Raw genomic sequence first — 14,363 nt, forward strand, 5'->3', positions numbered from 1 at the left:
TAATCTGAAGCTAGCCCCAGCGGGCTAGGTTGGTGGCCCGCAGGGGTTAAGTGCATTTTTTCTAATATATATCTTGTTATATATCAAAATATAGGTTTTTTAGGTCAAGAAACTCAAATTCTGAGCGAATATTAGCATTAGACTAACCTGAAGCTAACCCCCCCGGGCTAGGTTGGTTTTCTGCAGGACTTGAGAGCATTTACCCAACCTAACCTAGAAACTTCCTTATAATTTTACTTGGTTTTTTTTAATAAACTTTGTGTATTAATGAGGACTTTATTTAAGATAATCCAACAAGTCAGGAACCGACCCCAGCGGGCTAGGTTGGTGGCCCGCAGGGGTTAAGTGCATTTTTTCCAATATATATCTTGTAATATATCAAAATATAGGTTTTTTAGGTCAAGAAACTCAAATTCTGAGCGAAAATTAGCATTAGACTAACCTGAAGCTAACCCCCCCCCCCCCGGGCTAGGTTGGTTTTCTGCAGGGCTTAAAGGCATTTACCTAACCTAACCTAGAAACTCCTTAAATTTTTACAGGTTTTTTTCTTGTATAAACTGGGTCTATTAATGAGGACTTTATTTAAAATGATCCAGAAAGTCGAGTACCGACTTATCTGAAGCTAGCCCCAGCGGGCTAGGTGGCTGGCCTGCAGAGGTTTAGTGCATTATTTTCCAAAATACATCTTGTGATATATCAAAATATAGGTTTTTAAGGTCAAGAACTCAAATTCAGAGCTAAAACAAGCATTAGAATAATCTTAAGCTAACCCCAGTGGGCTAGTTGGGTTGCCCACAGGGCTTAAGTGCATTTTACCTAACCTAACCTAGAAACTTACATTTAATATTATTTTTTTAGGTTTTGTTTCTCAAATAAACTGTTTATTCATGATGATCTTATTTCAGATGATCCAGCAAGTCGAAGACCGACCTCAGCGGGCTAGTTGGGTAGCCCGCAGGGGTTAAATGCATTTTTCAGAAAAAGTATGTGTTATCATACATCAAATTATAGGTTTTTTAGGTCAAGAAACTCAAATTTACAGCTAATAAAAGTATCAGACTAATCTGAAGCTAGCCCCAGCGGGCTAGGTGGGATGCCTGCAAGTCTTAAGTGCATTTTACCTAACCTAACCTGGAATAAACTGTGTCTATTTATTATTTAAGATGATCAAGCAAGTCAGCGACCGACCCCAGCAGGCTAGGTGGGTGGCCCGCCAGGGTTAAGTGCATTTTCAAAAAGTATGTGCTGTCATACATAAAATTAAAGGTTTTTTAGGTCCAGAAATTAAAATTTAGAGCTAATAATAGAATCAGACTAATTTGAAGCTAGCCCCTGCGGGCTAGGTGGGTTGCCTGCAAGGCTTAAATGCATTTTACCAAACCTAACCTAGAATCTTACTTTTTTGAAGGTTATTTAATTGAATAAACTGTTCATGAGAACATTATTTAAGAGGATCCAGCAAGTCGGGGACTGACCCAGGCGGGCTAGGTTTTACATAGATACACAGTGTTTAGTCCTAAAGCCATCATTTAAAAGATTCTTTATACAGGAGGCTGACTCAAGGAGGTCCCCAACTTGCTGGATCATCTAAAATAATGTCCTCATTCATAGACACAGTTCATTCAAGGAAAAAACCAAAAAATAAGTAAGTTTCTAGGTTAGGTTAGGTAAAATGCACTTAAGCCCTGCAGAAGATCTACCTAGCCCACAGGGGTTAGCTTCAGGTAAGTCTTATGCTAATTTTAGCTCTGAATTTGAGTTTCTTGACCTTAAAAACCTATATTTTGATATATAACAAGATGTATATTGGAAAATAATGCACTTAACCCATACGGGCCACCGCCCTAGCCCGCTGGGGCTAGCTTCAGATTAGTCTTATGCTAATTCTAGCTCTGAATTTGAGTTAACTGACCTAAAAAACTTATAATTAGATGTATCACAGCATATATATTGGGAAAAATGCACTTAACCCCTGCGGGCCACCAACCTAGCCCGCTGGGGTCGGTCCCCGACTTGCTGGATTATCTTAAATAAATTCCTCAATAATAGACAAAGTTTATTCAAGAAAAAATATGTAAAAATATAAGTAAGTTTCTAGGTTAGGTTAGGTAAATGCTCTTAAGCCCTGCAGAAAACCAACCTAGCCCGGGGGGGTTAGCTTCAGGTTAGTCTAATGCTAATTTTCGTTCAGAATTTGAGTTTCTTGACCTAAAAAACCTATATTTTGATATATTACAAGATATATATTGGAAAAAATGCACTTAACCCCTGCGGGCCACCAACCTAGCCCGCTGGGGTCGGTTCCCGACTTGTTGGATTATCTTAAATAAAGTCCTCATTAATAGACAAAGTTTATTAAAAAAAACCAAGTAAAATTATAAGGAAGTTTCTAGGTTAGGTTAGGTAAATGCTCTTAAGTCCTGCAGAAAACCAACCTAGCCCGGGGGGGTTAGCTTCAGGTTAGTCTAATGCTAATTTTCGCTCAGAATTTGAGTTTCTTGACCTAAAAAACCTATATTTTGATATATAACAAGATATATATTAGAAAAAATGAACTTAACCCCTGCGGGCCACCAACCTAGCCCGCTGGGGCTAGCTTCAGATTAGTCTAATGCTTATTTTAGCTCTAAATTTGAGTTCCTTGACCTAAAAAACCTATAATTAGATGTATCACAACATATGTATTGGGAAAAATGCACTTAACCCCTGCGGGCCACCCACCTAGCCCTCTGGGGTCGGTCCCCGACTTGCTGAATCATCTTAAATAATGTCCATATGAATAGATACAGTGTATTTAAGTTAAAACCCTAAGAAAAAAACAATTTAAGGTAAGTTTCCACATCAAAATAGATCAAAAAAGCCTAAAAACCCCATTTCCGCAGGGTTTTTCTTACCTAACCTAACCTTAAAATAAAAATTTTTGGATTTTTTTGCCATTTAGATGTAATACCTATAGGACTAGGCTTATATACCAAGTTTGAAGGGTCTAGCTAAATATTTAGACCATTTTGCTCACGGATTACGAATAAATGTCATTACGCCCCCCCCCCTTTTCAATCTTAAGGTTTACAATGTCTATATCTTAAAATTCTTCTTCAGAGTTTAGTTGACAAGACAGGGGATCTTCTTCAAAATTAATTTCCTCATTAATGATTATTTCTTCTTTCATGTCTTTAGTTTCCTCAGCCTCCATCTTAATTCCTGGGGAATCTTCAAAAATATAAACTGACGCATCAAGTTTCGCAGCATTTTGAATTGATTCTTCATCACATGGCTTCCCCTCTTTATGAATCAGTTTATGTTTCATCAGCACACTACTATTTGTAAACTTTATATTGCACACATCACAAGAGAAGGGTATTTCCCTTGTGTGGATCCTTTTGTGGCCAGTCAAATGACTTTTTTGAGAGAATGACTTGCTACAGATATCACATGAGTATGGTTTCAAGCCTGTGTGAATATTTTTGTGAACAGTCAACTTACTGCTTGTTGTAAACGCCTTTTCACACAGGTCACAAGGGAATGGTCTTTCTTTAGTATGACTTCTTTTGTGAACTTTTAAATTTCCATTTAAATTAAAGACCTTACCACATATATCACATGGAAATGATATCTTTCCAGTATTTGTCTTGCTTTGAACAGTTAACTTATTAGCACTATTAAACTCATTACATTCATTGTCATACATTGTATGTGATAGAGAAACATTTTCATTGATTTGAACATTACATTCTACAGGATCCATAATTAATTCTTCATCAATCTCAGTTTTTATCTCTACAAAGAGAGGATCTTCATCAAGTACTTCTTCTTCTTTAATTTCCTCTTTAACATCGCCTTCAGTATGTTTACCCATGTGTCTAATCATACTATGCTTATCACTGAATGTCGTTTCACATAAATCACAAGAATAAGGTTTTATACCAGAATGTCTCTTTCTGTGAGAAATCATATTATCTTTTCGTGTGAATGTCATTTCACAGAGATCACATGAGAATGGTCTTTCCCCGGTATGGATTGTGTTATGGTTGATCAGTTGAATTTTCGTTCTAAATGTTTTTTCACAGTTGTCACAGGAGAATGGTTTCTCACCTGTATGAAGCTTTTCATGGGCAGTTAAAGTTTCTCTTCTTGCAAAGGCCTTCTCACAAACATCACAAGAAAATGGCCTGTCGCCTGTATGACATTTTTTGTGATTTTCCAAATAGTATCTCTGGGTAAATGATTTTTCACATTGATCACAAGAAAATAAATTTTCTCCATTATGAATTCTTTTATGAGTTTGCAGTTTATCTTTTTGTGTGTAAGACTTTTCGCATTGATCACATGAAAAGGGTTTCTCACCAGAATGAATTTTTTTCTCTTCATTATGAGTTTTGCTATGATTCCTCAATTTATCTTTTCGTGAGAAAGTCTTTACACAGATATCACATGAAAAGGGTTTCTCACCACTATGAATTCTTTTATGATGGGTTAGTGCTGAACTCTTTTTGAATGCTTTTTCACAACAATCACACGGGTATGGTTTCTCCCCTGTATGGTTCCTTGCATGGACTTTTAAATTACTCTTTTGTGCAAAAGTCTCCCCACAGATGTCACAAGAGAATGGCTTCTCCCCCGTATGAGATCTTTCATGCACTTTCAAGAAGTGACTCTCAGAAAATGATTTTTCACAAACAGCACAAGAGTATGGTTTCTCACCAGTGTGGATCCTTTTGTGTTTATTTAATGTTGATTTGATAGGAAACTGCTTATTACAAATATCACAGGTATGCATGTTTCTATTTCCAATCTGAACCTCTAGCAGAGCCCTGAAATCACATCAATTATTACCGAAATAGATTTACAATATACATCATATCGTTAAAACTTATTTTGCCAAGCTAAAGTAATTCAGTAGCGATGATACTCCAAAATTCACTTTGTATCCGTCCGTCCGTTAGTCAGTTCGTAACGTAAGGTAAATGTGATTTTCCGGGCTGATATTTAAGATATCTAATGACATCTAAACTTAAACAGTGAGCAAAATGGTCTAAATATTGAGCTAGATTCTTGAAACTTACATAAACCTAGTTAAAACTTTACAAGAAAATGAGTTGGTAAGTTGTAAAGTAAATAAATGTTGAAATACTCGCAATAGAATAAATCTAAAAAAAATATTCTAAAAAAATACATTGTAAAATCCACTTTTTTACTGCAACTTCCCCTGGTTGTGAAAGAAGGGCGATAATTTATGGTTTAAGTACTTTAGCGTGGAGCTTGAGCTGAAAGTTTAAGTTACTAAATAAAATCGTACCCAAATACTACTATTGTAATATTTGTTACCTTTTAATTTAATTTGGATGTCCTGCATCTAGTTTTCTATTGAAACCTCTAACAAAAATTTCATTTTAATCTGAAAAATATACAGTGAGTTTGATAATATATATCATATTAGTAATATTATTTTGTTCAATTTAAAGAATATTTATTATTTTGTTCAATTTAAAGAATATTTATTATTTGTTGAATTTATAGAATAATAAGTATTTACATTCAGTGGCGTGCAGAGACCAATTCAATGTGGGTAAAGGAAGGTTGTCATATTGCGTCAAACGTTTTATACTCGCACTTTTGAAACCTGTTTTAAGTATAAACAAAAGAGTATCAGATGCATTGCCTAAAATTATTGGAACTATATTATACAATGATAATCTTACAAACGTGAATATATAAAAATAAAATGATTTTCTGTGCACGACACTTATTTTATATTGTACATTATTCAAGTTAAAGAAATTCACAATAAAGGTAATTTCCCGCAGTTTTAAGATTTATTGGACAGGCCTCCAGGTTCCGGAGCTCCCGGCCGGCCGCCTCCAGGCCATCACTGTACAAATTTTTTTTGAAGAGTTATATGTCAGCTTATGAAACAAAATATGTATGTTTTTTCTTCAAATATGTGAAACACATTCAAAAAGATGCATATTTTGTTTTATAAGTTGACCTTTAACTCTTAAAAAAAAAATATTTTTAATTTTTACCATACAAAGACCACCTTGAGGCCTATCCAAAAAATCTTTAAACTGCGGGAAGTTCATCATATAAGAATGATTTTATCTTCAATAACCTATCTTCTCAGTCCAAAGATAAAGCCTTAACACCAGGTTTACGCAAATGTGTCAAAACTCACCCCCATTATTGCACAGATCTTTTAATTTTGTATTGCCACAATTTACTAGTTGCTTCGTTCTTAGCCTAAGAAGCTAGACGGGGTATGTCAGAAAACCAGTCAGACAAATTTATAAACCTTTCCTAAAAACTACAACCACTTAACTATTTATTATTTTCCGAGTTTCAGATAAATAAGTGTTACTAAACCCAGAACCACTTCATTATGCAATCTACATTTTCCTGGATATTTTGTCTACGGTAGTCCCTAAGTGTACAGCTTTACAGTACATTGTTTCTATTTGTTAAAGCAACACGTATGATAAAAGAAAAAGATTCTTTTTAAAGTAAAATGCTTATATTTTAATAAAAATCTATATTTTTGTATTTTTGACCGATCCACTTCATTATGCAAATCAAAAGAAAATCATTGGAAAAACGTTTGTTTTGCACTTTTCTCCACTTTTAAAAAATGATTCTGATAAAATAACAATTTTTAAGGGATTTATGCATTAATTATAATGAAAAACAGTTTAAGGTAGATTTTAATGATTTTTCTAAATAAGAAATAATTGAAAAAAAGAAATTCTATCCCTATCACTTTAGAGGACAGCTGCTGACCCCAGTCTTATGGATGAAGCTAAATACATGTTAAAGATAAAAATTACCCTGAAAAGTAAACAAAAATGTTTTTTGATGATGTGTTAAAAAAATCCATTTTAAAATCTTGATTTTGAGGATGATGGCCTTTAAGATGCTCTTACTGGTGGTGAAGGTGAGCTAAATGTTATCTAAGTACATGACCATTACAACAACTTGTCTATTAACCTATGTACCATTTTTTGTAGTCATAGCAGCCTCCAGTTGAGCCTCTCGACATGAAATATAACCACTATCTAAAAACTACATTATTTACTTTATAAATTTTATTAATTAAAATTGCAATTTTTTGCTTTTTTAATATTGCTTGGCTGGAGGCTGCTATGACTACAAAAATTGGACCATAGTTCAATATATAAGTTTTCATCATGGGCATGCACTTTGATAACATTTAGCTCACCATCACCACCAGTAAGAGCATCTTAAAGGCCATCATCCTCAAAATCAAGATTTTAAAATGGATTTTTTAAACACATCAAAAAACATTTTTGTATACTTTTCAGGGTAATTTTTATTTCAACATGTATTTAGCTTCATCCATAAGACTGGGGGGTCGGCAGCAGTCCTCCAAAGTGATAGGGATAGAATTTCTTTTTTTCAATTATTTCTTATTTAGAAAAATCATTAAAATCTACCTTAAACTGTTTTTCATTATAATTAATGCATAAATCCCTTAAAAAATTGTTATTTTATCAGAATTGATTTTTAAAAGTGGAGAAAAGAGCAAAACAAATGTTTTCTGATTGATTTTCATTGGATTTGCATAATGAAGTGGATCGGTAAAAAATACAAAAATATAGATTTTGATTAAAATATAAGCATTTTACTTTAAACAGAATCTGTTTCTTTTATCACACGTGTTGCTTTAACAAATAGAAACAATGTACTGTAAAGCTGTACACTTATGGACTACCGCAGACAAAATATCCAGGAAAATGTAGATTGCATAATGAAGTGGTTCTGGGTTTACTTTATATTTTGGGATATACATACAATTGTTAAGTAAGGCATAACATATTTATTTCTATCTATTTATTTACTATCTATTACAATAACCCCACAACCTTCCAAATCCCCTCATACAAAAATTAACTTAATCATTTGTTTCTTCATGAAATTCCACATTACATTCTACACCAAGAGGTTCCATCTCTTCATTTTCATTAGCTAACTCCTTTATCAAGAAATCTGTTTCGTCCATAGTTTCCTCTTTGATAATTTCAAGATTTACTTCTCTTCTACCTTCCATATTTTCAGTTGAACTAACCAAGAAATCTGCTTCGTCAGTTGTTTCTTCTTTGATAGTCCCAAGATTTCTTGCTTCTTCAATATCACCAGTAGAATTACCAGATATTTTCTTTGAAGCTTCAGCATTTTTAGCATGTGTTGCTGATTTTTTGTAATGTCTCTTCAAAATCTTTCTAGTTTTGAATGAGAGATTACAAATTTCACATTTATGTTTCTTCTCATTGAAAGAAATCTTTATTTGATTAGTCAAAACACCACTATTTCCCTCTTCTAAGATCTCCTGTTTGATAATATCTCCTCCATTGACGAGAACAAGACTTATTTCAGCCAACTTGGCAAAATGTTCACCAGATTTTTTGTGGCGATTTAATGATGAACCAGAGTTGTATGATTTGTTACATATTTCACAAGAGTAAGGCCTCTCACCTGTATGAGATCTATTGTGCAGTGTTAAGTCACTCTTTTGTATATAAGTCTTGTCACACAAATCACATTTATATGGTCTCTCACCTGTGTGTATTCTGCGATGGGCAGATAAAGTATCATTAGATGAAAATTTCTTTTCACATATATCACAATCAAAAAGTTTTTCTCCTCTGTGGATCTCCCTATGACGTATTAAGTCGCTTCTATAGAGAAATTCTTGACCACAATAAGGACAAATTTTACGCTTTCCGCTTTCATGAAGAAGTTTATGCTCTTTTAATTTATCATGTCGTTTGAAGGCCTTATCACATAAATCACAAGAAAATGGCCTCTCATCACTGTGAAGCCTGCGATGCATACCCAGTTGACCACTAGTTGTAAATGACCTGTTGCATAGGTCACATGAGTATGGTTTCTCGCCTGTATGTACTCTCATGTGAATAACCAATTGTGATCTCTTTTTAAACTCCTTAGTGCAAATTTCACAGATATTCATGTTGAAAGTTGACATTTCTTCTTACAACAAAGACCTAAAAATATTTTATTTTTAGTGTAAAATATAATAAACTTTAATTAAATCCCCTATATAATGAGGTAATAGGATGTCTTTCTTTTTGTATGCAATATATGTCAGTGGCCATATTCTATTAAATGACGGGTGGACTAATACCCCCCCCCCCCCCACAACTCCACCATTACTTTATCTAACCTGATATATATCATATGATAATCAAATCCCCATCCAACAAAAAACAAAACAAAAATAAAGTGATTAACCTGTACTGTCAAATTAGGATGAATTTCAGAGACAAACTTGTTTCTCAGCATAAAAATCTGAAATGTAAATTGTATAAGTATATAATCATAGTATTATAAAGAATTGTGGACAATGATATAAGTTATATAGAGAAATAACTGGATATATAAAATTGCAGATACATCAAACAAGGGGGGGGTGGGGGTGTGTTCTGACACATTTGCGTAAACCTGGTATATAGGCTTTATCTTTTGGACTGGGAGGATAGGTTATTAAAGATAAAATCATTCTTATATGATTAATTTTCCCAAGTTTTAAGATTTTTTGGATAGGCCTCCAGGTGGTCTCTGGACTGGTAAAAATGAAAAAAAAATATTTTTTTTAAGAATTAAAGGTCAGCTTATGAAACAAAATATGAATGTTTTTTCTTCAAATATGTGAATAACATTCAAAAAGATGCATATTATGAGTTGACCTCTAACTCTTCAAACAAAAAATTATTTTTTATTTTTATCTGTACAGAGGCCACATGGAGGCCTATCCAAAAAATCTTAAAACTTGGGAAAATTCATCATATAAGAATTATTTTATCTTTAATAACCTATCCTCTCAGTCCAAAGATAAAGCCTGTATACCAGGTTTACGCAAATGTGTCAGAACTTACCTACCCTTGTTTTAGTGATGTACAGTGTGATTTTTAAACACACAAATGGTCCTGTCTTGATGTTCTAACCCCCCTTCTTTGGTCTTTCCTAGACCCAAATTCTGAAACCACCTTTTGGGAGCCAGTAAAAAAGAAAAAACAACCAGTTTCTGTCATTGGTTTCGTGTCTAATGAGAAGGATTTTATCTTTGGTGTTCCACAGGGCAGTGTTCTTGGCCCAATACTGTTTCTTATTTATAATATGACATATATGACGGGATAACAGCTGTGAATCAATCGGAAAGCTTGCAGATTGCTCAAAAGGCGCCAAAGTTATCAAATATAAGGAGATGCTGATGAATTACAACATGTTTTTGGTTAAAATCATGAAACCATTTTCATTATTTCTGAAAAATATACAGTTATGTAATATTAGGATAGCAATGTTTTGTTACAGTTAAGATTAAGTAGGTAATATTTACATGATACCGAATTTACAAACTTTTTTTTACATTTTTTCCTCCCCCCCCCCTGGCTCCCCATACAAAAATTAACTTAATCATTTGTTTCATCTTGAAATTCTACATTACATTCTACACCAAGTGGTTCCATCTCTTCATTTTCATTGGCTAACTCCTTTATCAAGAAATCTGTCTCATCCATAGTTTCCTCTTTGATAATTTCAAGATTAGTTACGCTTATTTCTTCATTATTACCAGTTAAAGTATCCAAGTAATCTTCTTCATCCATAGTTTCCTCTTTGATTATGTCAAGGTTATATTCTCTGGCTTCTTCAATATCACCAGTAGAATTAACAGATATTTTCGTTGCAGATTCAGCATTTTTAGCATGTGTTGCTGATTTTTTGTAATGTCTCTTCAAAATCTTTCTAGTCTTGAATGATAGATTACAAATTTCACATTTATGTTTTTTCTCATTGACAGATATCCTCATTGGAGAAGTCAAAACACCACTATTTCCCTCTTCTAATATCTCCTGTTTGATAATATCTCCTCCATTAACAAGAACAAGACTTATTTCAGCCAACTTGGCAAAATGTTCACCAGATTTTTTGTGGCGATTTAATGATGAACCAGAGTTATATGATTTGTTACATATTTCACAAGAGTAAGGCCTCTCACCTGTATGTGATCTATTGTGCAGTGTTAAGTCACTCTTTTGTATGTAAGTCTTGTCACACAAATCGCATTTATATGGCCTTTCACCTGTGTGTATTCGAATATGTACAGTTAAGGTATCTTTAGATGAGAATCCCTTTTGGCATATCTCACACTGAAATAGCTTTTCACCCTTATGAATCTCCTTGTGTTTTGTACACTCTCTTCTATAGAGAAATTCTTGACCACAATATGGACAAATGTAACGCTTTCCACTTTCATGGAGAAGTTTATGCTGTTTTAATTTATCCTTTAGTCTGTAAGACTTATCACATAAATCACAAGAGTATGGCCTCTCACCCGTGTGAACTGAATGATGCATACCCAATTGACCACTAGTTGTGAATGACCTGTTACATAGTTGACATGAGTAGGGTTTCTCGCCTGTATGTACTCTCATGTGAATAATCAACTTACATCTCTTTTTAAACTCTTTATTGCAAACTTCGCAGATATTCATTTTGATTGTTATTAATTTCTCTATGAATCTCCAATAAAAACCTGAAAATATTTTTGTTTTTAAATTCTACAATAAACTTTGATTAATAAAATTTATCTAAGAGGATGTCTTATCTGTTTGTATGCAATGAATGTCAGCTAAGATCTCATAAACGAATAGACTGGTCGATCATTGGACAATTTTTAGAGAAGTTACATTTTTGTCAAGGATAATTTCTTCTTTCATTTAAATGAGGAAGAGGTACAAACCCCACACTTAGAGATATCACAAAAAATACTAACCTAACCAAATATGAATGAAAACATATTCATGGTTGTATATTCTGATAATTTGACTATGCTAAAGGGAGGGTAGAAAAATAAAAAATGTAAAAATTAAGAGAATTGAAAACATTTTTTTCATTTTTCTCCCCTCCTTGGTGAAAAAAAAACTAAAAGAATATGTGGGAGGGGGGATAATATGAATAAAATAAAGAGTTATGAAAATATTTTTCCATTTTTCCCCTTCCTTGCTGGAAAAAAAATTGTAGGGAAAAAAAATTTTAAAAAATTGTAGCAAAGGAAAAATAAGAATCTTGTGCACAATATACACCCCTGAACATATTTGAACCCTCCTCCCCCAAAACCCAAAATAAAAATATTAACCTGCACTGACTTTTCAAGTTGAAGTTCCCAGGGATTCTACTTTAGCTGGTTTATTTTTTCATAGACAAACTCTCATTTTAAACCATAAAAATCTGAAAATAAATATATCTATAAATGTGGTATAAATTATTCTTTCGTTTTATATTGTCAATTCTTTACACCGAAGAATATGCGTAATAAAAGAAAACCATTTTTCTTCAAATCCTTATTTATGTAAAATTTTTAGATTTTACACGAAAAACCTACTTAGTCAGAAAAAAAGTGAAATAATAAAGAGTACTTTAAACTTTTTTATTACCTAGTTTTTTCATATCCTTTGGGAAAAAACTTGGAGAAAATGTGGGAGGGGTAAATAATGAATAAAATAATCAAAAATAAAACAACCAAGAGAATACCATTTGTTATTACTTTCCATCCAGCTCTACCTTCAATCATCACAATCCTAAAACAAGGTTGGAAAATAATGGTAAAGGATGAGAGACTGAAAAAGATATTTCCAGAACCACCTTTAGTTGCATATCGTCAGCCTAAACACAGCTCTCTCCGGGAAATATTGGTGAAATCAAAGCTAACTGAACGTGAAAAAAGAAGTGTCAAAGGTATGAAGAGATGTAACCTACCTAACTGTCCCTCTTGCCCTCATGTCCGTGAAGCCAAAGTTGTCTACAGCTCAGCAAATAATTTTAAGGTACCTATTTCTACACCAGTCAGCTGCTCTACAAAAAAATCTCGTTTATGTTATAACATGTGATAGGAGAGTATGCAAATATACACAGTATGTAGGAGAAACGGGGAAACAGCTTAAAGAAAGATTCAAACAACATTTAGATTGTGTCAGATCTCAAAATGAAAACTTGAATAAAACTGCAGTTGGGGAACATTTTAATCTTCCTGGACACAGTGTTGCCAACATGAAAGTATCTGTTATAGAAAATTGCAGGCAGGAGTCAGCCATGTACAGAAAATGTCGAGAATCCTTCTTCATCAATAAATTTGAAACAAAGCACCTGGGGCTGAACAGAAAAATTTAAAATTATTGTTATTGTTATATATTTTTGTTAATGAAAGTAAATTTTGCTAATACATGTTGTTTTTTCTTGTAACATAATTTATACCTATTTGACTTGCAAATTGCAATATTTTTTTAAAAATGCTAACCCAACCAAAATTTTGAATATTTTCTTCCTTGTTGTTGTATAAATTCTTACCTCTGTTGGAAAGTTTGACCGCCAATTTTCATCTGCTAACCCTCCCCCCCCCCCCCCTTCCATTACAATAAATAATTCAGTTGTACATAAACTTTCAAACAATTAGGTACACCATATTTCAAAGTAAAAATATTTGGATTTTATTTTGTTTTTTAAAAATTCTTTTTTTCAAAGTACTTAATATTTTTAACTTGTTTTTTGTTAAACTTCTATTAATTTTAACTAGTATGAAGCTTGTTGTTTTCTTAAGAATTTTTGCAAATATGGTTATTATTTTATAGAATTGAGAAGGCTTGAATAAAGCGAAATATATTTTCTACAAAGAAGTGTGTTCTTCCATGTGTAGTTAGCTCTAGCCGCGCGTTTTTTGAAAAATAAAACATTTCTCCATTTTCTCACCTTCCTTAGGGAAAAAAATTTAATATTTTTTAGCAGGAGAAAAAAATAAATCTTGTGCAGAATATACATCCCAGTTAGTGATATTTTGGAAAATCCGAAATAATTATAGAGCGAGCAGCCTAGCAGGTATCTGCTGATAAAAGATTTATAATTATTACCTAAAATGCGAAGAGGAAAACAACACAAGAGGTATATCAGTACCATTCATATTATATCTGAAATAGATATTCACAATTTATTAATGCTTTACAACAGTCGCTCAGATCATAGCCTGTCATATAATTAAATTATGATAACAATTAATGGGGGTAACTTTGACATTGCATTGGTTTCCCTTCTTAAACTTTTTTACTGCAAATGATTTTTAAAATACCACCTTTGCGCTGAATTTTTGTATTCAAATCTAATTTTAACGTAGCGTCTAGGGAAGGGACGAGAGATGTCGACGATACTTCACTTTCAATTTCAGTTGGAAATAGAAAAGAAAAAAAATAATTTTGGGGGTGTGTAATTTTTTCTACGAGAGAAGCTAGGTTTTTTCCCTTGAAATAGTTATGAACCGTCCCTGGACCTATTAAAAGATTTTCTAT

At 33.1% G+C, this 14,363-nt stretch overlaps 2 protein-coding genes across 3 annotated transcripts; both read right to left on the minus strand.

The window, feature by feature from the left end:
- Nucleotides 1-2,602: 2,602 nt before the first annotated feature.
- On the minus strand, nucleotides 2,603-5,397 carry LOC145314695 (uncharacterized). The gene is made up of 2 exons (XM_080154714.1): nucleotides 5,326-5,397; nucleotides 2,603-4,811 (listed from the first exon to the last, which is right to left on the minus strand). Exon 2 carries the CDS (start codon nucleotides 4,775-4,777, stop codon nucleotides 3,083-3,085), a length of 1,695 nt encoding a protein of 564 aa, XP_080010840.1. The 5' UTR covers nucleotides 4,778-4,811; nucleotides 5,326-5,397; the 3' UTR covers nucleotides 2,603-3,082.
- Nucleotides 5,398-7,668: 2,271 nt separating this feature from the next.
- Nucleotides 7,669-12,260, minus strand: LOC145314712 (uncharacterized). 2 transcript variants are annotated; one of them, XM_080154738.1, is made up of 4 exons: nucleotides 12,177-12,260; nucleotides 10,017-11,563; nucleotides 9,262-9,318; nucleotides 7,669-9,014 (listed from the first exon to the last, which is right to left on the minus strand). In XM_080154738.1, the coding sequence occupies exon 4, from the start codon at nucleotides 8,993-8,995 to the stop codon at nucleotides 7,904-7,906; it is 1,092 nt and encodes a 363-aa protein (XP_080010864.1). In that variant the 5' UTR covers nucleotides 8,996-9,014; nucleotides 9,262-9,318; nucleotides 10,017-11,563; nucleotides 12,177-12,260; the 3' UTR covers nucleotides 7,669-7,903. The 2 variants fall into 2 exon arrangements, with proteins under 2 accessions (XP_080010864.1, XP_080010863.1); XM_080154737.1 differs by having other exon boundaries at nucleotides 12,167-12,260.
- Nucleotides 12,261-14,363: the final 2,103 nt, after the last annotated feature.

The sequence above is a fragment of the Acartia tonsa genome, chromosome 3, assembly GCF_053477335.1.
Source record: "Acartia tonsa isolate MP-2025a chromosome 3, ASM5347733v1, whole genome shotgun sequence".
Taxonomy (NCBI): Eukaryota; Metazoa; Arthropoda; class Copepoda; order Calanoida; family Acartiidae; genus Acartia; species Acartia tonsa.

Bases quoted from the DNA above. Each gene is read 5' to 3' on its own strand.
- LOC145314695 (XM_080154714.1), bottom strand. From the start codon at position 4,777: ATGCATACCTGTGATATTTGTAATAAGCAGTTTCCTATCAAATCAACA.
- LOC145314712 (XM_080154738.1), bottom strand. From the start codon at position 8,995: ATGTCAACTTTCAACATGAATATCTGTGAAATTTGCACTAAGGAGTTT.